The 22660-nt window shown below is 37.9% G+C and overlaps 1 protein-coding gene across 10 annotated transcripts in view; it reads right to left on the bottom strand.

Moving 5' to 3' along the window:
• Nucleotides 1–22660, bottom strand: part of RASAL2 (RAS protein activator like 2) — a 397752-nt gene that overhangs the window by 50580 nt on the left and 324512 nt on the right. For all 10 annotated transcript variants that reach the window (XM_005217241.5, XM_002694157.7, XM_003587091.6 and 7 more), the window contains one exon: nt 12332–12441. In XM_005217241.5, the coding sequence (XP_005217298.1) occupies nt 12332–12441 (110 nt within the window). The remainder of the gene's footprint in view (nt 1–12331; nt 12442–22660) is intronic.

The raw sequence follows: 22660 nt of genomic DNA, 5'->3' as shown, positions 1-22660 counted from the left end.
ACATGTGCATGTATTCATGGTTTAAACTTCCAAATGCGAAACTGCTAGATCATAGGGTACACACATTTAAAGTTCTGATAATGCTAACTTATCCTCCATAATAGATAGTATCAACTTAAATTCACCCCAATAATGAATATGCTATTCATTTCTATATGCTATCACCACCAAAATGACACAGGGCTGAATTTTAAATACCTTTGGCAGTATAATTGGTAAAAAGTGGTATTTCATTAATTGCTTTAGTATGAATTTCTTTAAATGATGAGCTTGAACACATTTTAAATGTATATCAATATACAATCAACTTCAGTTCTCTATTCTGTAAATTATGAAATGTTATTTCATGTTCTTAGACCATTTTTCTAATTGTTGAACTTAACTGATATGCAAATACTATTTGTAAATTAATTAAATTAGTATTTTTTCTGTCTGTAGTTTAATTATTTCCCCCAGTTTATGCTTAGAAAAAGTTCTTCCATTCCAAGAGCATAAGAAATCCAGCCTATAGTTTCTTCTACTGCTTTTATTTTAATTTTTCATTTTTCTACTTGGATTTGGAGGGAAGGGACTATGATAGGAGCATAGTAGGGTGTTTGCTTTACATTTTACCAAATTGTAAAAATATAATGACTCATTAATTATTACTGCATGGTAATCTACTCTTAATAAGAGTTGTTTTGAGTATGTTTGTGCATATGTGTATGTGTGTGCATGATTTTCCCCTTTTTTTCTCCTTTCTCAATAATTTTCTCAGCAGGTGAGGTTTCCTATCAATACATGCAACAAAGAGTATAATGGAAAAGGCAATCAACTTGGAGCTAAGAGCCCTATGTATTTATGCCTGCTCAAATCACTCACTAGCCATGTGACATGGAACAAATAATTTATTCTTTCTGAACCTTAGTTATCTCATTTGTAAAATATAGATAATGATTTCTGGTCCTATACTTCCCACAGTTATTGTGAGAATCAAATACAATCATCCATGATTTTACAAATGTCTCATAAACTACACATACCATACAAATAGGACTATCATTGCAAACACTGCTTTTCACAGTGATATTACATGCATTAGTTCATTTTATATAAACTATTCATCTGGCTGAGGTTAGGATGGCTATTCTTGAATTATTCCTTGCTGGAAGAATATGAAGACAGAAGAATAAATGTATGGAAATAAAATTTTTCTACTAAGATAAAGCAGTCTAAGTGGATTAAAATGCTATTGTGATATAATCAGAAACTTCAGTTGGATTTTAGCCCACAAAACTAAGGGCTCCTTAATTGGCCCATACCAGTAAACACTGGTAAGGGAAACTAATCTATAGCTAGACTGTATTGATTAATTAATGGCCTGGAATCCAGTAATTTCTGAGAAGCTGTCATTCTACCTAAGTACACCATATTGAAGGAGATTCTTTATTATCTAGAATTTGTTTGGATTCTTACCTTTTGTTTCAGGCCAAGAAATTAAGTACTGTAATAGAACAGGCATTGTGGTAGAGGGTGGGGATACAAAGATTGTGTGTCTACTTGTGGAACTTCCCATCTGCCATGGTAAGCAGAAACATGGAAAGATAAACTCAATAATAAGGTGTATACACTTGGTCACGGGTGGGTATCTGGTGTAGGTGCTTAGTTTAGGATGATGCATAGGAAGAACAAAGAAATTAGGGAGCATATGACTCCTAACTGGGGTATTGTTGCATCAGTATGAATTAGAAGTAAGCTTGTCAAAGGACAAGGTGTAGGAATAGGAAATGGTTTGGGGGACAGAGAGGGCAGCAAGATTAAAAGCAGAGAAATATGAACAGTATAGTAAGTAAATGACAGACTTCTGGTAGGAGTAGAAGGTGATAATGCTGAGTTAGGGAACAGACAGAGCCATATTCCTACCTGTAGGTTATGCTGAAGATTGTAGATTAATGAAAGTATTATATACATGTGATGAGATATTAAAAGTGAAGTTTCAAATTGAGACTCCAAGATAAAACAGATATTGCATGCCAAAGTAAAGTATCAAGACAAACTGCAGAATTTACAAAGGGAAAGTTTTGGAACGAATTCCATTACCTTGAACCTCTTGGTCAGAACAAGACTATAAAAAGTGGTGACTATGGAGAAGGGAAAGGATTCTCTGAGGGAGAATTTTGGAGAAAGCTGTGAGGCTCACCCCTTCCAGCTACCCGCCTCCCCCCAACACACATAAGGGGTTTAGGTAGGGAATGCATACAAAGTGGAGTTTGATTTTACCTGGGAAATCTAGAGGATGGGAAATGGCTAACTTTCAGTAGCAGAGCCCAAGTTGATAATTTTACATAAGGCTGCAAATCTTAGAGGTTTGTCAGGGCAGAAAATTTGTGGATATTTCCTGTGGACCAGAGACTTGGAAGGGTAGAAACTAGAACAGCAATTCCTACCTAGAAACTGTGGAAGGAGTTGCAAATAAGTATCCAGAATAAAAATGTACCCACGAAACTAAAAAAAAAAAAAAAAAACCAACAAAAAACAGAAACAAAAACCATAGGTGAGAGTTCCTCAGAGATGATGTATTCCTGAAGAACTCCCCAAAGCACCCCATGACAGAAGAGTCGTGTTAAACAACGCTCAGGCTCAGAGAGCATAATGGAAGGCTAAGAGAGTTTCGGGCTTCCGGGTTGTGCTAGTGGTTAAGAACATGTCTGCCAAAACAGGAAACGTAGACACAGGTTTGATCCCTGGCTCAGGAAGGTCCCCTGAAGGAGGGTATGGCAACCCACTTCAGTACTCTTGCCTGCAGAATCCCGTGGACAGAGGAACCTGGCGGGCTACAGTCCATAGCGTTGCAAAGAGTCAGACAAGACTGAAGCGACTTACACACATGCGTGCAAGGTAGTATTTACTGTTTTCTTATTCCCTTTCCCTGTCCTTCTGCCTCCCATTGCCCCAGATCTGGAGAGTACCTAAAACCACGGGTAGGTAAGCTGGATGGGAAGAGTAGATGAAGAGAGAACTAAGTAGTTTATAATACTTCCTTCTCCAAAACCAGACACATTCTCTGCAATTTGTTTGGCTGGGGTAAGTACGCGGTTTTGATTACTATTTGGAGAGAACATCCATAGGCTCTGGGTCAAGACCTTTATTTAGAGTAACTATAGATTAACTAAATGAATTGTAAACTTAAATATAAAAGCAAAAAATCACAAAACCTTTGGAAGAAAACTTAGGTGAAAATCTCTTGGGACAGGGACACGGACACACCCCCCCGCACACACCCCCCGCCCCCTATAAAATTGCTGGTGGAAATGTAAAATTGTACAGGTACTCTGCAAAATAGTTCAGCAGTTTCTTACTAACCTAAGCAAGTACTTATATAATCTAGCAATTTCACAGTAAGCTTGTGTACTTACTGTAGAGAAATGAAAACTTACGTGTACACAACTGTTCATACGGGCTTCATTCCTAATAGCTAAAAACTAGAAACCAATGTTCTCCAGTGGGTGGTTGGTTTAATTCTGGTACATCCATACAATAGAATACTACTCAGCAATAATAAGGAACAAACTATTGACAGATGCAACAATTTGGAGGGACTTCAAGGGCATTTTATTTAGTGAAAAAAAATGCCACTCAAGGGCATTTTATTTAGTGAAAAAAAATGCCACTCTTAAATGGTTACACATTATACAATTCCATTTATATAACACTTGAAGTAACAAAACCATAGAGGTAGAAACCAAAACGTGGTTGGCAGGGGACAGGGATAGGTGTAGAGAGGGGGGTATGACTGTAAAGAGTAGCAGAGAGTTCTTTTCTGGTAATGGAACAATTCTGTATCTCGATTATGATGGTGGTGGTTACACAAATCGATATGTAGGATTAGGCTGCATAGAACTATACACACACACAAATAAGTGCATATAAAAATTGGTGAAAACTGAATAAAGTCTGCAGTCCAGTATCAATGTCAATTACTTGGTTTTGATATTATACTACAGTTATATCACTGGGCTTCCCAGGTGGCTCAGTGGTAAAGAATCCATCTGCCAATGCAGGTAATGCGAGTTCGGTCCCTGGGTCGGGAAGATCCCCTGGAGGAGGGATCTTCAGTATTCATACCTGGAAAATCCCATGGACAGAGGAGCCTAGTGGGCTACAGTCCATGGGGTCACAAAGAGTCCAACATGACTCTGACTGAGCACACACACGCTATTGGGGGAAGTGCTTGCAAGACTCTCTCACTTCTTGTCAGTATATGAATTAAAAAGAAAAAGAGTTAAAAAAAATTGGTTCTAATCAGGAGAAACAGAAGAAGCTGAGTATACACATCCTACAAATGAACACTACAGTTACTCTTTAGTATCTCCTGACAGTGAATAAGCAGACTTTAAAACCATACTTGGTCAGTGAGTCTCAGAATCGAAGACATCACTGCAGAGGTTTTTACTTAAAAGACATTTGAAGGAATTGAGAAAATTCTATTCCATGTGCTTACTTTTACCTCAAGACGTTGATAAATTTAAGTAGCACTTCCAGAGCAAGGTTGGCAACCTGACCAGCATTCAAAATCCTGGAATGCCTGACAGTGTGGTATGACCATGGTTTTTCAGCAATTTCAAATTTTTAAAACTTTTCAAAGTGCATTTCAACAAAAGGTAGACATATCAGAGTCTTCTCCTCTCCCTACACCCTTTCACATGATATGGCTTTAATGTGAAAATGCTGCCAATATTGATTCTAGGAAATCACTTTACTGGCTTTTATCTGATTAGATGGCTTTGGAACAATAATGACTGTGACATCCTATTGATTTTGCCTCTAAAATGTTTCTCCTATCTTGTCTCTGATTCTTCATCCCCACTGCCAACTACCTCTTTAGAGCCTTCCTTATTTCTTAAAATAGCACTCCCCCAACCCTTAATTGGAATCCCAAATTTAGTCTCTGCAAACCAAGTCATGTGAAATTCCACTGCTGGATTAATCTATATATGGCACAATTCTAATCAGGTCACTTCCTTGCTCAAACATGGTTAACGTCCCCCCACTGCTTATACAATAAAATCTGAACTCCCCGTTTGACATTCAAGGATTGTCCTGTGTATGGATTGCTGGGTTGAAAATAACCTCCACTCAGAATTTTGACAACACTGCTCCAGTGACTTTTGATTTTCAATATTCTATTGAGAACTGTAATGCAATCCTTTCATACCTCCTTTATATGTAACCTAATTTTTCTTTCTAGAAGCTTTTAAGGTTTTTTTTAAGCCCTGGTACTGTGCTCTTTCATGATAATGTGAACTGGTGTGTGTGTGTGTGTGTGTGCTGGAAATTCTTTCGTTATTTTTCACTCACTGGAATATGGTGGCCTTTCCACTATGTACATTTATATTTTCTTGGTTTTGGAAATTTTCTTGTATTATTTCTTTGATATTTTCCTCTCCAAACTTTTCTAAGTAAACTCTTCTTTTATTAGAATCTTCTGGATTGATTTTCTCATTTTCTGTTCCGCTTTCTGGGAAACTGACTTGACTTTAGTTTACATATTTTAATTTTCAAACTCTCTTGTTTCAGTGGGGTTCCTTTTCTTACAGCATATTATTGTTTTATAGATGCACAACCTTATCTTTTGAAAATATTTATTATGCTTAGAAGTTGTTTTTGGCTTTGTGTGTTGTCTCTTGTTTCTTCTGAGTTCTTTTTTTTCTCTCTTTTTTATTTGTTTTTCCTCCTGCCTTTCATGGTGAAGAATTTCCTCAGTATCTGGAGATTCTTGGCCATCTGTCTTTATTTTAAAGCACGAAAGAACTCAGTGGAAACTGTGTGCTGGAATACAGCTTACAGATTAATGAGCGTCATTGCAGAGTACTTCCTGGCCAGATGTTTTTTAAAAAGTAATTTAACATCTTTATTGAGATATAATTAACATACCATAAAATCTACTCATTTAAAGCACACCATTTTCAGTATACTCAGAATTGTGCAATTATCACCACAGTCTAAGCTTAAAACATTTCATCATTCCAAAAGAGAAACCTCATGTCCATTAGCAGTCATTTTTCATTAATTTCCCTGCCCTATATCCCCAGCCTCTAGCAGCCATTAATCTGCTGTCTGCATAGATTTGCCTATTCTGGACATTTCACAGAAATGGAATTGTACATTCTGCCGTCTTTTGTGACTGGCTTTTTTCACTTTCCATAAAGTTTTCAAGCTTTGTCCATACTGTAGCATGTATCAGTACTCCATTCTCTTTTTAAGACTGAATAATACTGTATTATGTGGATGTATCATCTTTTGTATATCCACTCATCAGTTAATGGACATTTGGGTCAGTATCATTTTGGGGCAATTATAGATAATGCTTATAAACATTCATGTACAAGTTTTTGTGGGGACATAATGTTTTCACTTCTCTTATATATAATTAGGAGTAGAATTACCAGCTGAAATTTTAATGCTGCTGCTGCTGCTAAGTCGCTTCAGTCATGTCCGACTCTGTGAGACCCCATAGACGGCAGCCCACCAGGCTCCCCCGTCCCTGGGATTCTCCAGTCAAGAACACTGGAGTGGGTTGCCATTTCCTTCTCCAATGCATGAAAGTGAAAAGTGAAAGTGAAGTCACTCAGTTGTGTCCGACTCTTCATGATCCCATGGACTGCAGCCCACCAGGCTCTTCCACCCATGGGATTTTCCAGGCAAGAGTACTGGAGTGGGTTGCCATTGCCTTCTCCAGAAATTGTAATGGGGGAACATAAATGTTGGTATCTTTTTATCTGGTTGAGTTTCTCAAATTTGCTCTGTGATAAATGTAAGCCTGGTTGCTAGCCTTTTAGAGCTGGGTAGGAGCTGAATCTTTTCAGAGTTCTGGGGGGGTAAGCTCTTTTCAAGCTCTGTAATTTCTTGCTCTCTTCTTTTGCTTATTATTTCCATCCTGAAGAGTACTCTCTCCATGTCTATTTCTCAGTTCAAATTATACTTGTTTTTTAAGGTATAACTCACTGCCACTGCCCTCTAAGGTCTTTCCCAATCCACCCAACAAGAAGTAATCTTACCTCCCTGCACCATTTCTTCTTGGATATTTACTTCTTCTGTTGACTCCTTAAGGTTGGGCTGTATCTTTACTTCTCTATATTCCCTGGTAGCACATGGCTTTCTACTCTGTACATAACTCTCACAATTACCTATGTTACTGTGTAACAAGATATTTGGTTTTTAGAAATATTATTCAGCAACATTTACTTATGTCTATGCCCCACAGTTTTACAAAGAAAATTCTAAGTTTAAGAATCATTATAAATTGATCCCCAAGGCAACCTTGGCACTAAATTCTATCAGGGCCTTACAGCAGAGTTTATGACTTGCAGATCATTGGCTAAACAGACCTGCAGGGTCTTTTGGATCAATTAAGTCTGCATGTTAAAATAACCTTTTAGTCTTTTGCACAGAAAAACTTACTGATCACATATAGTAAACCTTCTTTAGATGAAATGGACTCACTTACAACTGCTTTTCTGCCATCTTTAAGCAGTAACTCAGACCTCATGAGAATAATTTTACATTTCTAAAATGTAATGAGTGCTAAATAAGGTTTGTAGTTATCAAAAACCTTGAAAAATTCAAAATATCATGATCACTACTTCATTATCCTTCTGATACCCCAGATAGAATATTTCCTCCTCTTGAAGGAGAGAGAGAAAGTGAACTGAACAGCATTATAATGAGAAATTTAATGAGAAAGAGATCCCTGGCTTCTTGAGTTCAGAGTTCTGGTCAAATTTGGACAGTTAAGCCCACAAAGACTGACATGATGGACCAAATGAAAATCTAAAACTTCCATATAATCTAGAGACATGATTTTAAAACACAAGTAACTGACTGGAAGAAAAATTTAACAATATGAGTAATGCTGCTGCTAAGTCACTTCGGTCGTGTCCGACTCTGTGTGACCCCATAGATGGCAGCCCACCAGGCTTCCCCGTCTCTGGGATTCTCCAGGCAAGAACACTGCCTGGAGTGTTTGCCATTTCCTTCTCCAATGCATGAAACTGAAAAGTGAAAGTAAAGTCACTCAGTAGTGTCCAACTCTAGCGTCCATGGGATTTTCTAGGCAAAAGTACTGGAGTGGGGTGCCATTGCCTTCTCCGAATATGAGTAATAGTGGCTTACAATCCCTTGTAATAATAAAGGACTACTCCAAATCCTTAGATAAAGGACAAATAGCTCAACAGAAAATGGGTAAAGGGATCAATAAGCAAGTCATAGAAGAAGAAAACTTCTGAAAAGATGTTCAACTTACCCAGCATTAGGGAATGGAAATTAAAACAAAGAAATGTCTGCTACCGCTACCTGACTTTTTTGTGAGGGGCAATATAGCATAAAGTTAAGAATGTACACTCCAGAGCTAGAATTCTTGAATTTGAATCACAGTACTGCCGTTTTCTGATGTGTGACCTTGTGCAATTCACTCATTTCTCTGTTTCAGTTCTCTCATCTTCAAAATGAGGTCACGAATGTAACTCGGGTTGTTATAATGATTAAATGAGTTCATTTATGTGAAGTGCTTGACCAGTGTGTGACACGTAGTGCACACTGTGTGTGTGAGTGCCAAGTCGCTTCAGTTGTGTCAGACTCTTTGTGACCCTATGGACTGTAGCCCGCCAGTCTCCTCTGTCCAGGAATTCTCCATGCAAGAATACTGGATGGGTTGCCAAGCCCTCCTCCAGGGGATCTTCATGACCCAGGGATAGAACCTGGGTCTCCTGCATTGAAGGCAGATTCTTTACCGCTGAGCTAGCCGGGAAGCCCAGTACATACTGTATATGTGTTTACTATTTCTATTCATCCATCATATTGATAAAATATAATGGTTGTTTGAAGGATAAAAGTAATTTTTAATATTGATGTATAGTTGCTGGACAATGTTATATTAATTTCTGCTGTACAACAAAGTGACTTAGTTTTATATATATATATATATTTTTTTTTTTCTAATAGTGTTTTCCATTATGGTTTATCACAGCATATTGAATCTAGTTCCCTGTCTATACAGTAGGACCTTGTTATTTATCCATGGATAAAAGTGAGCCTAATCTATGGGTGGGAATGGAAATTAGTACAGGTTTTTTGAAGAACAATTCGATATTGTGTATACTTCATACTAGAAGTTCTTCAGAAATCTAACCCCATCACATAAGGAGAGAAAGTCACATAACAAAAATGGTCATTACATCTCTATTTTAAGCCCAAAAATGGAGAAACAAAATATTCATCAGCAGGGAAGTGAAGTACACATGTTACAAAAAACTGTTATTGTTAAGGAGAATTATGTAGATTTATATGACTGACATATAAAGTTGTCCAAAATATTTATTCTATAAAGCGAAGTCACAAAGTAATACATATAGTATGATCCCACTTATGTGAAAGGCTTCCCTGGTGGCTCAGTGGTGAAGAATCTGCCTGCAGTGCAGGGGACTTGGGTTTGATCTCTAGGTCGGGAAGATCTCCTGGAGAAGGAAACGGCAACCCACTCCAGTATTCTTGCTTGGGAAATCCCATGGACAGAGGAGCCTGTTGGGTTATAGTCCATGGGGTCGCAAGAGTCAGACACGACTCACTGACTAAACACCAACAACACAAGCTTTATGAAAATAAGCAAAATATACACATGCATGCATTTACGTATGGATTTTTTAAAAAAAGGTTTGAAAATATACAAACTGTTAATGAGGTTATTTGTATGGGAAGAAAAGGAAGGTGAAGAGGGACTTCTATTTTTTAAGCTGTACTTAATGTATTGAAACTTTTTTCTTTTACACAAAGACAAGCATTTTACAGTACAATTTAGAAACTGCAAAAAGGGGTTGCTTACTTAGGTTTGCCTAGAGTTTCTGCAGACTTGCTATAAGAATAGCAATGCTTTTCTACTTAGATTTAGACACCACATACCATTTTGGAAGAAATGGCCTGATTTCAGCAACTGATGCATATGGCACAAGACCAGGGGTCTTTGGAAAAATTTCTTAATGATACCAGTAAGGTTACCAATTTGAGGAACTCAGTTGATTAAGACCTTGTACCTTAGTTCTATTTATCTGTGTTTTCAGATGATCTGATGGCAAGAGGGTCTTTTTTTTTTTTTTGAACTGTGATATATTCAAACTTCTAGTGAGTATATCCCTATATAAGAAGAATAAAGTTTCTGAAAATTTTCTGTTTAGAAAACCTCTATAAATGGATTTGAAAGACAAAAAGCATTATCTAATATTTGAGATTTATTAGCACTTTTTTTATTATGCTGTATTTATTTAATATGCTGTATTTGAGCCAGAAAGATACTACTATTGACTGAAGCAGAATAGCATGGACGTCACATATAAGGAATTTAAATCACTGGAAAGGCTGAAAATGCGCTGCCTATATAATAGCAATAGCAGACTCCAGGAGAATATAATCTCTTGGTAATTCAATCCAAGAATTCCTCTAGGCTACCTAAAGCAAAACAGAATAGGAGAGAGCACTTGGTTTGAAATTGAGAAAGTGATATTTAGTGCAAGTTTATAAAATAAAGTACACCTACAAAAAATATCTCCTTGTCTTTCAAGTTTATACGTGATGCTACAGAGTTTAAGGAACTAGTGATTGAATTAGGAATGTTTTAGTTGCTATACCATATCCTTGTCCTTAAAAACCAATATTCTGAAAAATCTTGTCATTCTATTTTATTGAGACTTATTTATAAAATGATTTGAATTCTTACAATGATGAAAGTTGTAGAATAATAGGAATCTAAGGGAAAATATGAGAATAAAAGATTTTTTTTAAATGATTACCTTTAAACAAAGAGGTATAAAAGAGATATCTAACAATACAATTGCACTGCAATTGAACATACTTGCAAATTTCGCAGAACATCTCTAAAGTGGTTCAAGGATAAGAAGAGCTGATAAAGCTGTAGCCTCTCATCAATTCAGTATAGGGGAAAAGTTACTTTATTTATAAAATAAGAGTAACTCTCTGCCTGGCAAGTCTATAATCTGCAATTATGAGATTACAATCTATATTTCTACTTATTATGTCGGTAGCTGGAAATAATGGACTTATTACTGAAAAGAAAAAGAAACACCCAAGTATAAATAGGAGGATCATTATGAAAGGCAGACAAAAGTTTAAATCCAAACTCTACTAATTAGCTGTGTGACTATGGGCATGCTTCTCAATCTCTTTTGCCTTAGTTCCTCATCTGTAAAATAGTATCTAATCTCATTGCATTACATGAGAGACTACATTAAAAATACCTGGCACAGAGTAAGCACTCAGTAAATACTGGTGACAGTGGTGATGTGTCAAGACACAAGAGTACCATTTCCTAAATTCTGAGCATTGTGGAGACATGAATTATTACAAATGTGTTCTAGCATGCATTCAATCATTTTAGAAGGCTGTTATCCTTCGAGAGCTATGCATGTGAGGTTTGCTCAAGCTGGTAGTACTAATTATTGAATTCCAGGCTTCCTTTAAAAAAAAAAAAAAATTTATTTTTTTTTTTACTTATTTAGTTGGCAGCGCTGGGTCTTAGTTGTGGCATGCAGGAGCTTTGATCTTCATTGTGGCATGTGGAATCTTTAGTTGTAGTATGTAGAATCTAGTTCCCTGACCAGGGATCGAACCTGGGCCCCCTGTATTGGGAGCAGAGTCTTAGCCACTGGACCACCAGAAAAATCTCAAGGCTTCCTTTTCATACATGCCTTCTAGATGTGACTGTAAATTAATAAGGCCGAGTCCATATAGTATACACAAAGAGCAAGACAGCAGTGAAGACCATGGACTCAGAGCAAAGCTGCCGAAGTTTAAATACCATTTTTGCTATTTACTAAGCAGTATAAACTTGGAACCTCTGTTTCTCAACCTTGTCATCTGTAAAATGGTGATAATATTAGTATTTCTCTTACAGGGTTATTCTAAAGATTAAACAAGATAAAGTATATAAAGCATTTAGGACAGTGCTCAGAAAATGTTAGCTATAGCCATCAGCATCCCTTAAAGGCATTCTACAGAAGAAAGATACACCTTGGACCACTAGAACACAATTCGACAGAAACAGCACAACTGACTCTTAAATTAGTTCTTAGGTATCTGCACACTCTCCAATATTATAAGATTTTTAAACTGGTTTGGTATGTAAGCTAATATTTTGTACCGTGCCTCAATATGAGCAAGACAAAAAAGTAAATTTTTTTATCAGTTCTCTAGGACTATCACTGATGCACAGTTAGAGAAGACCAAAGTATCTTACCAAAATGCACTGTAAAATTGCTTTCTGTGTTTTAAGCAAGTGAACGCCTACCTGTCATCGGTATTGCGAAGAGAGGGAAGCCGAAAGCTCGTGTTTCGGTCAAGCTTTGACTGGCTTTTGGTCCTCTTGATGGAGCCTTTTAGGCGCTTGCTGAAGAACCCCTAGAATGAAAAGGCAGAAGGTGATAGGAAAAAGAACAAAAGGGGAACCTTGCTATCTCCTAAGTCGTCTGCACTGCCTTTATAAAAGCTACTCAGATTCTTATAATGAAGACCAGAAACAGAATCCAGCTTTCAATTTTTTAATTTGTAAAACACAGTTGCTGGAAACCACTTGGTAATGTGCTAAAATTCGTTTTCTTCCAAGATAACTGGGAGAATTAGAGTTTTTGATGGCACTTAAGTTCTTATTTCTTAAACTGTCCCTATACTAGCTATGGTAAAGAAACTTCTAAGTTTTAAGGTCATAAGTTGGTGGTCTCAACAGTGGCATAATTTGATCTATGTCATCTTGGATATGGTATTTATGATGTTAACTTTTAAATATAGTTTAACTATTTCAAAATGAAATTGGTATGTATCATTTATGAAACCAGTGAAGCACCTAGGCTTCAGAAGAGCAAAGTGCCTTATAGTTTTTAGCCCCTGCTTGCTTTGTGCCACTTCTACCAAACCACCCAGAGTGCCCTGAACATCGTCCAGTCTTAGCACCTGGCAAATAATGGACATTCAAAAAAGCTTGCTGAATACAAAAAATAAATACAAGAATGAACATCAATGAGCATTTCTTTTAAGAAACAATTCTACTGTTGGCAGATGAAAGGACATCTTACAGAGGTACCTCAAAATGTTTTGACAAAAGATTGTAATTCAAAGGAAAGTATTTTGTTGCATGGAAATGACTCTAATGACCTGGTGATGAATATTATTAGCTTATAGAATCTGTATACAATAATATTTCCAAAAGGAAGAAAGAAATACTAGGCCAATAACAGCACATCAAATCTGTTATATTCTTTTAGTTACCATTAAACCCCACTGTTTTGGAGTAAAGACTATATTAATCACAACAAGCTAGGTTATACTTATCTAATAACTTTACAATAATATAATCTCACACAAAATATCACACACAAATTTCACACACACACAAAATAATAATCTCACACAAAACACACTACGTCTCTCTGAGCAGGTCAAACGTGATGGGGACCTGGCTCTATGCTATGCTCACACAGGGTCTTGCGCTAAGGGTGGCTCCACCTCTGTGCTTCTACAGTTGTTGCAGCAGGATAAAGGAAGTGTGGGGAATTTTGTACTTGCTCTGAAAGCTTTATGTCACTAATGGTCTCATTTTATTAGACAAAAAAGCCACATGACCACGCCTAACTTTAACAGGGAAAGAACGTACAATCCAGAAAGATAAGTGGAGATATCCGGTGAACAGCAGAGTGGACTACCACCGCTGTTCCACGCTAAGTATGGTTTGCAAACACATAAGCACTCTGAGAGAATGATGGAAATTACTTATTTCAATCAGAATTGGAACTATTTAGCTGACTGAAGAAAAATGCTTATGTTATTTCTTGTTCTTGTAGTCCAAAGAATAAGGATAAAAACTAGAAAATATCACATAGACAAAATTCCCTAAGCTGTTTTTGATTTCCCAGGTTTTTTGTTATAGGTGTTACTGAGATTGATTGGAAGGAAAAAAAACAAGGCAATTTTTACAGTACTATACTTCTTAGAGACAGGCATTTGCTGGTTTCCTGTATAATCTTAGCATCATTAGTGAAAGTCACTGGTATTTGTTCTCCAAGGCAGAGGTTTTATTTACTACCTTCTATAATTCAAAAAAGATGAGTCATCACATTTTCTTAAGAATGGAGTCAGCAAGCAGATCGAAATTTATAGAATTCTATTAGGATCATTTATTGTTGGTTCAAAAACCATAAGCCTAAGTTGAGATTCAGCCCAAGGACCCAACTAAATACCATATATAAATACATTTCTAACAAAACTATAGTTAAGTAGTTAACTGAGAATGTACTAGTAGATGTTCACTAATATAGTACTTTATCTTTCTGTGGCACTTTTATCTTATACTTCATATTTTAATCCATTTATTTATTAAATATTTATTTTATATGTATATGGTATAAAGCATCATAACAGCTATTGTAAGGGTACCAAAGATTAAATAAAATCCTTGCCCTCAAAAGGCTTGTAGTTTAATACAGGACTAGAAATAAATATAATATGTATATTATATATTATGCCTGACATATATGCCAGACATATATGCCTGACATAAATATGCCTGACATATTTAATCACAAAATAAAACTATCTTATTTCTTTGAATCTAGGACAACAGTGATTGTCACACCATTATTTTATGAATACTAAGAAAAAAAGCTGCCAATTAAACTATAACAAAATGACATCACTTAGACTCTTTATTTTGCATTAAAGAAGTTGTCTTTTTAATGACTTAGGTTGGCAGGTTTTGTCATATATCACATAGTGTACACAAAGAAAGAACATACACAAAACTGGTTAAGGTATTTAATGCTTCTTCATTCTTCTGAACTATTTTTTTTTACTCAGAGTAGTTGTTATTCATGTTTTTCCACAAAATACCATGATATATTCTCTCTTTTAAGAACACTGATGATGAATGGCATGTTTTAAAAGATAAACTATGGAGATGTTAAAAGATGAAAAAATGTACATCTCGGAATTGATGAAACATGGTATTATTTTAGAGAGGTACATGGGAAATTATTTCAGGAGTTCAGAGACAGAAGAGGTTGCATCATCTATTGAAATGAAGGGACATTATACGGAAGAAGTGGTATATGCTAGGTCCCAGAGAGAAGACATGATTTGGGTTTGGAGGAATTGAGGAGCAAGGGTACTCTATGGACCACAGCTTGAGAAAAACACCACACAGGGTATACATTAAGTAGATTTAGTTTGGTTGGTAAATTATGAGTTGTAACGACAAATAAGATTGGAAAGTTGATTTGTCCAGCTATTGGGTTTGGGTGGACTCTGGGAGTTGGTGATGGACAGGGAGGCCTGGTGTGCTGTGGTTCATGGGGTAGCAAAGAGTCAGACACAACTGAGTGACTGAACTGAACTGAATGTATAATTGGCAGAGACAAGATACCCCACGTCCAAAGTCAGAAGCGGTGGCCTAGAGGAGACACCCCATGTCCAAGGTTAGGAGCGGCAGCCGTGAGGAGATACTCCACGTCCAAGGTAAGAGAAACCCAAGTTAAGATGGTAGGCACTAAGAGAGGGCATCAGAGGGCAGACAGACTGAAACCACAATCACAGAAAACTAGCCAATCTGATCACATGGTCGACAGCCTTGTCTAACTCAATGAAACTAGGCCATGCTGTGTGGGGCCACCCAAGATGGATGGGTCATGGTGGAGAGGTCTGACAGAATGTGGTCCACTGGAGAAGGGAATGGCAAACCACTTCAGTATTCTTGCCTTGAGAACCCCATGAACAGTATGAAAAGGCAAAAAGATAGGACACTGAAAGAGGAACTCCCAAGGTCGGTAGGTGCCCAATATGCTACTGGAGATCAGTGGAGAAATAATATAAGAAAAAATGAACGGATGGAGCCAAAGCAAAAACAATACCCAGTTGTGGATGTGACTGGTGATAAAAGCAAGGTTTGATGCTGTAAAGAGCAATATTGCATAGGAACCTGGAATGTTAGGTTCATGAATCAAGGCAAATTGGAAGTGGTCAAACAGGAGATGGCAAGAGTGAACATTGATATTCTAGGAATCAGTGAACTAAAATGGACTGGAATGGGTGAATTTAACTCGGATGACCATTATATCTACTACTGTGGGCAGGAATCCCTTAGAAGAAATGGAGTAGCCATCATAGTCAACAAAAGAGTCCAAAATCCAGTACTTGGAAGCAATCTCAAAAACAACAGAATGATCTCTGTTCGTTTCCAAGGCAAACCATTCAATATCACAGTAATCCAAGTCTATGCCCCAACCAGTAATGCTGAAGAAGCTGAAGTTGAATGGTTCTATGAAGACCTACAAGACCTTTTAGAACTAACATCCAAAAAAGACGTCCTTTTCATTACAGGAACTGGAATGCAAAAGTAGGAAGTCAAGAAACACCTGGAGTAACAGGCAAATTTGGCCTTAGACTACAGAATAAAGCAGGGCAAAGGCTAATAGAGTTTTGCCAAGAGAACGCACTGGTCATAGCAAACACCCTCTTCCAACAACACAAGCGAAGACTCTACACATGGACATCACCAGATGGTCAACACAAAAATCAGATTGATTATATTCTTTGCAGCCAAAGATGGAGAAGCTCTACACAGTGAGCAAAAACAAGACCAGGAGCTGACTGTGGCTCAGATCATGAACTTCTTATTGCCAAATTCAGACTTAAATTGAAGTAGGGAAAACCACTAGACCATTCAGGTATGACCTAAATCAAATCCCTTACATTTATATAGTGGAAGTGAGAAATAGATTTAAGGGACTAGATCTGATAGATAGAGTGCCTGATGAACTATGGACTGAGGTTCGTGACATTGTACAGGAGACAGGGATCAAGACCATCCCCATGGAAAAGAAATGCAAAAAAGCAAAATGGCCGTCTGAGGAGGCCTTACAAATGGCTGTGAACAGAAGAGAAGCAAAAAGCAAAGGAGAAAAGGAAAGATATAAGCATCTGAATGCAGAGTTTCAAAGAATAGCAAGAAGAGATAAGAAAGCCTTCCTCAGCGACCAATGCAAAGAAATAGAGGAAAACAACAGAATGGGAAAGACTAGAGATCGCTTCAAGAAAATCAGAGATACCAAAGGAACATTTCATGCAAAGATGGGCTCGATAAAGGACAGAAATGGTACGGACCTAAGAGAAGCAAAAGATATTAAGAAGAGATGGCAAGAATACACAGAAGAACTGTACAAAAAAAGAGCTTCATGACCCAGATAATCACACTAGTGTGATCACTCACCTAGAGCCAGACATCCTGGAATGTGAAGTCAAGTGGGCCTTAGGAAGTATCATTACAAACAAATCTAGTGGAGGTGATGGAATTCTAGTTGAGCTATTTCAAATCCTAAAAGATGATGCTGTGAAAGTGCTGCATTCAATATGCCAGCAAATTTGGAAAACTCGGCAGTGGCCACAGGACTGGAAAAGGTCAGTTTTCATTCCAATCCCAAAGAAAGGCAATGCCAAAGAATGCTCAAACTACTGCACAATTGCACTCATCTCACACACTAGAAAAGTAATGCTCAAAATTCTCCAAGCCAGGCTTCAGCAATATGTGAATCATGAACTTCCAGATGTTCAAGCTGGTTTTAGAAAAGGCAGAGGAACCAGAGATCAAATTGCCAACATCCACTGGATCATCGAAAAAGCAAGAGAGTTCCAGAAAAACATCTGCTTTCATCTATTGACTATGCCAAAGCCTTTGACTGTGTGGATCACAATAAACTGTGGAAAATTCTGAAAGAGATGGGAATACCAGACCACCTGACCTGCCTCTTGAGAAATCTGTATGCAGGCCAGGAAGCAACATTTAGAAATAGACATGGAACAACAGACTGGTTCCAAGTTGGGAAAGGAGTACATCAAGGCTGTATATTGTCACCCTGCTTATTTAACTTATATGCAGAGTACATCATGAGAAACGCTGGGCTGGAGGAAGCACAAGCCGGAATCAAGATTGCCGGGAAAAATACCAATAACCTCAGATATGCAGAAGACACCACTCTTACGGCAGAAAGTGAAGAAGAACTAAAAAGCGTCTTGATGAAAGTGAAAGAGGAGAGTGAAAAAGTTGGCTTAAAGCTCAACATTCAGAAAACAAAGATCATGGCATCCGGTCCCATCACTTCATGGCAAATAGATGGCGAAACAGTGGAAACAGTAGCTGACTTTATTTTTCTGGGCTCCAAAATCACTGCATGGTGACTGCAGCCATGAAATTAAAAGATGCTTACTCCTTGGAAGGAAAGTTATGACCAACCTAGATAGCATATTCAAAAGCAGAGACATCACTGTGTCAACAAAGGTCAGTCTAGTCAAGGCTATGGTTTTTCCTGTGGTCATGTATGGATGTGAGAGTTGGAATATAAAGAAAGCTGAGCACCGAAGAATTGATGCTTTTGAACTGTGGTGTTGGAGAAGACTCTTGAGATTGCCTTGGACTGCAAGGAGATCCAACCAGTTCATCCTAAAGGAGATCAGGCCTGGGTGTTCATTGGAAGGATTGATGTTGAAGCTGAAACTCCAATACTTTGGCCACCTGATGCGAAGAGCTCACTCATTTAAAAAGACCCTGATGTTGGGAAAGATTGAATGTAGGAGGAGAAGGGAACGACAGAGGATGAGATGGTTGGATGGCATCACCGACTCAATGGACATGAGTTTGGGTAAACTCTGGGAGTTGGTGATGAACAGGGAGGACTGGCATGCTATGTTCCATGGGGTTGCAAAGAATCAGACAACTGAGCGACTGAAGTGAAGTGAACTGATAATGCTATATCTATCTTAAAATCCACCACAGAGATTAAAGCTTAAAATTATGGTTGTTTACAGAATACAGATAAGGGAAATTGTAAGACGGCCCAGAGTTGTTGGTGAGGTAGTAGAAGCTACTACAAAATTCTGTTTTCATTTCCTTGATATAACTGAACTATGGTTTTCATCTGAGAAGACTATTTAACTCAAAGCTTGGCTCCTTCTATACCTTTGCCTGGACCAACCAGGTTGCACTGAGCCTTCCAGCAACATTATTTCCTCTTTGAAGCCTCAGAGTGTATGGTATGTCCTCTTGCCCACCAGCCCCTCTGAGCAATTCCTTATATACAGGTCAGTAGGCTCTGTACTGTGAACAGCCCTAGCTACTGCTGAGTGGATGGGAATAATTGACCTAAAGCTACCTAAGAGAATGGTCCTGGTAACGGTTTTACGTCTAAGCATGTAGTATCATCTGGTAGATACTAACTGCTCTAGCCTGATCCCTAGCCATTCCCTGCTTAGTGCTTTAGACACCAGCAACTCTAAAAGCCTCCAATTTGTCACGTCTCTCTGCTACTGCTCATATTCCTTCCCTTTTCCCTGTTTAAGTCATCCTTTCAGACTCAGCTGAGCCATGATCTCCTCTAAGGTGTCTATTTTGGCAATCCCTGACACTGTTTAGATTAATTGTCCCTCCTATGTGCTTCCAAGAATCTATAAATATAGCCAGTGTTACATTTAGCATGCTGCATACCCACTGATGTGTTAACAGTCGTCCCTATTAAATTCTAAACTTCTCAGGACAGGGACTAAACAATTTTTGCATTCCTGGGCAAGGTTGGTATCTGGCCATCTAGTAGGGGCCCAATGTATGTTTGTAGAACTGAAATTAAATAGGCAGTGAAATGAATAAAACCCATCATGGTGCTTCTGGTAAAAGTGCCACCATGGAGAGAATAGGGAACCCTGAGTCAGGAAGTATGGCTTCAAATCCTGGCTCAAATTTCTCCTAGGTGAATGACACTGGACAAATCATAACTTTGAGGTTTCAGATTTCTTAGAGGTAAAATGAGGATTAAAAATTTCTCTTCCTAAGGCCATCTCAAAGAATAAGATAACTGAATGCAAAAGTACTTTTAAAGTAATGGAAAATGGGTACCTATAAGTATTAATTGAAATGAATCTAGGATGAGAGACTACTGAACAGGTTGGTGAAATCATGATTTTTTTCCTTCTAGAAACTACTGCAACGAAGAAAGGAAAGCAAACTAGAAATAATTCCCATAGCATCAGGGATTTGGGGCTATTTTGCTCAGTGATATATGCCAGTGCCTGTAAGTGATACCTGGTATATCATAAGTGTTCAGTAAACATTTGTTGGCTGAAAGAATTTATTGAAGGCCTCCTGGGTTATCAAGCACTGGCCAGGTGCTTTCCAATATGTGGTGACATTTAATTCATGGAACAACTCCACAAAGTAGGTATTCAATAACTTGATATAAGTAATAGAGTTTATAGGTGAGGAGTCAGAATTTAAATCCAGTGTAATGCTAGTACTGAAAAAGCTTCATTTATTCATATATTTATTTGTCAGATACTTGAGGCACTTGAGATATATCAATGAACAAAACAAACAAAACTCTTTTTCTTCATTAATCTTATATACCAGTGGAAGGAAGCAGACAATAAACAAAGAACAAAGTAAATTAGCAAAAGAAAGTGAAAGTGAGGTAGCTCAGTCGTGTCTGACTCTTTGTGACCCCATGGACTGTAGCCCACCAGGCTCTTCCCTCCATGGGATTCTCCAGGCAAGAATACTGGAGTGGGTTGCCATTTCCTTCTCCAGGGGATCTTCCCAGCTCAGGGATTGAACCCGGGCCTCCCACATTGCAGGCAGATGCTTTAACCTCTGAGCCACCAGGGATTCAAGAGAAAACCACTGTTAAAAACAGAGCTGTGTAAAGAGGATTGGGAGTACAAAGTGGTCATTGCAGACCTCATGAAGATTATATTGAATAAAGATCTGAAGGAGGTGAGTCAGCCTTGGTACTTCCAGCACATACTGGAAGGGAAAAGCATTCCAGGCAATGTGACTAGGCTCGGCAAAGCCTTTAAGGCAAAAGCATGCCTGGTATGATCAAAAAAGAGTCAAAAAGTCACTTAGGCTGGAATGGAGAAAGCAGTAAGAAGAGTTGTGGGGAATGAGGTCAGAGAGGTAGCATGATGGTGCTGGTCTGGGGAGTGGGGTAGGCGGTATGCTGTGTAGATCCTGGAGGCCACTGTAAGGACCTCACCTTGTGCTCTGACTTCTAAGGAAATCTACAATGAGAGACAAGACCATTCAAAGCAGTCATAAATAAGTATTTGCTTTTCTTAGAAAAATACTCTCAGCTATGAAACTTTAATATGATTCTAAGCAGGAATGTGCAATATATGAGCAGTTCATTTTCTTCATGAGCAGTTGATCACTGTCTATCAATAGCTGAGATATGGAGACGTTCTCTGGCTTTTCCCAAGTCACAGAGCTGCCAAGAGTCAGAGTAAAACTTCAAGTTCAGGTGGTCTGACTCTGGAACTCTTGCTTTTTAACCATAATACTATACTAATTCTCCACATTCTAATTTCTCTTTGAATACTCTAAGTACTATACTATAATGCATTTTCCCATGTTCAGTTCAGTTCAGTCGCTCAGTTGTGTCTGACTCTTTGTGACCCCATGAATTGCAGCACGCCAGGCCTCCCTGTCCATCACCAACTCCAGGAGTTCATTCAAACTCACGTCCATCGAGTTGGTGATGCCATCCAGCCATCTCATCCTCTGTCGTCCCCTTCTCCTCCTGTCCCCAATCCCTCCCAGCATCAGAGTCTTTCCAATGAGTCAGCTCTTCTCATGAGGTGGCCAAAGTCCTGGAGTTTCAGCTTTAGCATCATTCCTTCCAAAGAACACCCAGGACTGATCTCCTTTAGTCTGGACTGGTTGGATCTCCTTGCAGTCCAAGGGACTCTCAAGAGTCCTCTCCAACACTACAGTTCAAAAATGTACACTATACTTAATTTCTACATGTATCTTATTATAGAATTATACATCATAAAGAAATAGAAATGCAATACAACAATTCAAAAATATGAGAGGAAAAAAGAAAACAAATTAAAAACCTCCACTAATGTGACATTTGATGTAGAAAAATTTGCTCCTAAGGCTCCTATCTATAAAATTAAACTAGAGTAAAACTGAAATCCTACTGAAGTTACTTTTATATGTAACTGATTCTGTGGTTACTGAGAAAAAAAATCCAAATATAAAATTTTAAAATAGATGAATACCAGTTAGGAAAATCTCTCTCTCTCTTTCACATACAGTTATGATATCTATGTCTTATGTTAATTTGGAGAATAAATGATACTCCTATAAATGTACCCTAAAAATCCCATAGCATAAATGCAAACAAAGGAGAAGACTACAAATAAACTTGATTTCGTCCTTCTAAATGACTCAAACCTAGTCTGAAAGAACACCCATAAAACCCTTTAAACAAATCCTACCCCATCCAAGTTTCCTTTGAAATGCTCTTGCTACCCTTTACACTTCTTAAAAATAGTAAAACGCTTACTGTTTTAAACAACAACACTCTCATGGCAACTGATACAATTAAAATGACTTAGATTAAGAAGTTGATACTCATTCTTTTTTTGTCAAAATAAGGCTTAAAATTAGCAACAGCCAGTGAAAGAGATAAAATCAAATGTGTCTTTCTCTGCAGCTTGGTGAATGTTAAGATAGCGATAAAAGTTGTTCACCACCTACAGACTGGAGTAACCCCCAAAAGACCGAACTTGGCTATCAGGGCAT

The sequence above is a fragment of the Bos taurus genome, chromosome 16 (genome assembly GCF_002263795.3).
Source record: "Bos taurus isolate L1 Dominette 01449 registration number 42190680 breed Hereford chromosome 16, ARS-UCD2.0, whole genome shotgun sequence".
NCBI classification, from domain to species: domain Eukaryota; kingdom Metazoa; phylum Chordata; class Mammalia; order Artiodactyla; family Bovidae; genus Bos; species Bos taurus.
Note: the sequence above shows the minus strand (reverse complement) of the source record. Positions and strands in the feature narration are given on the sequence as shown.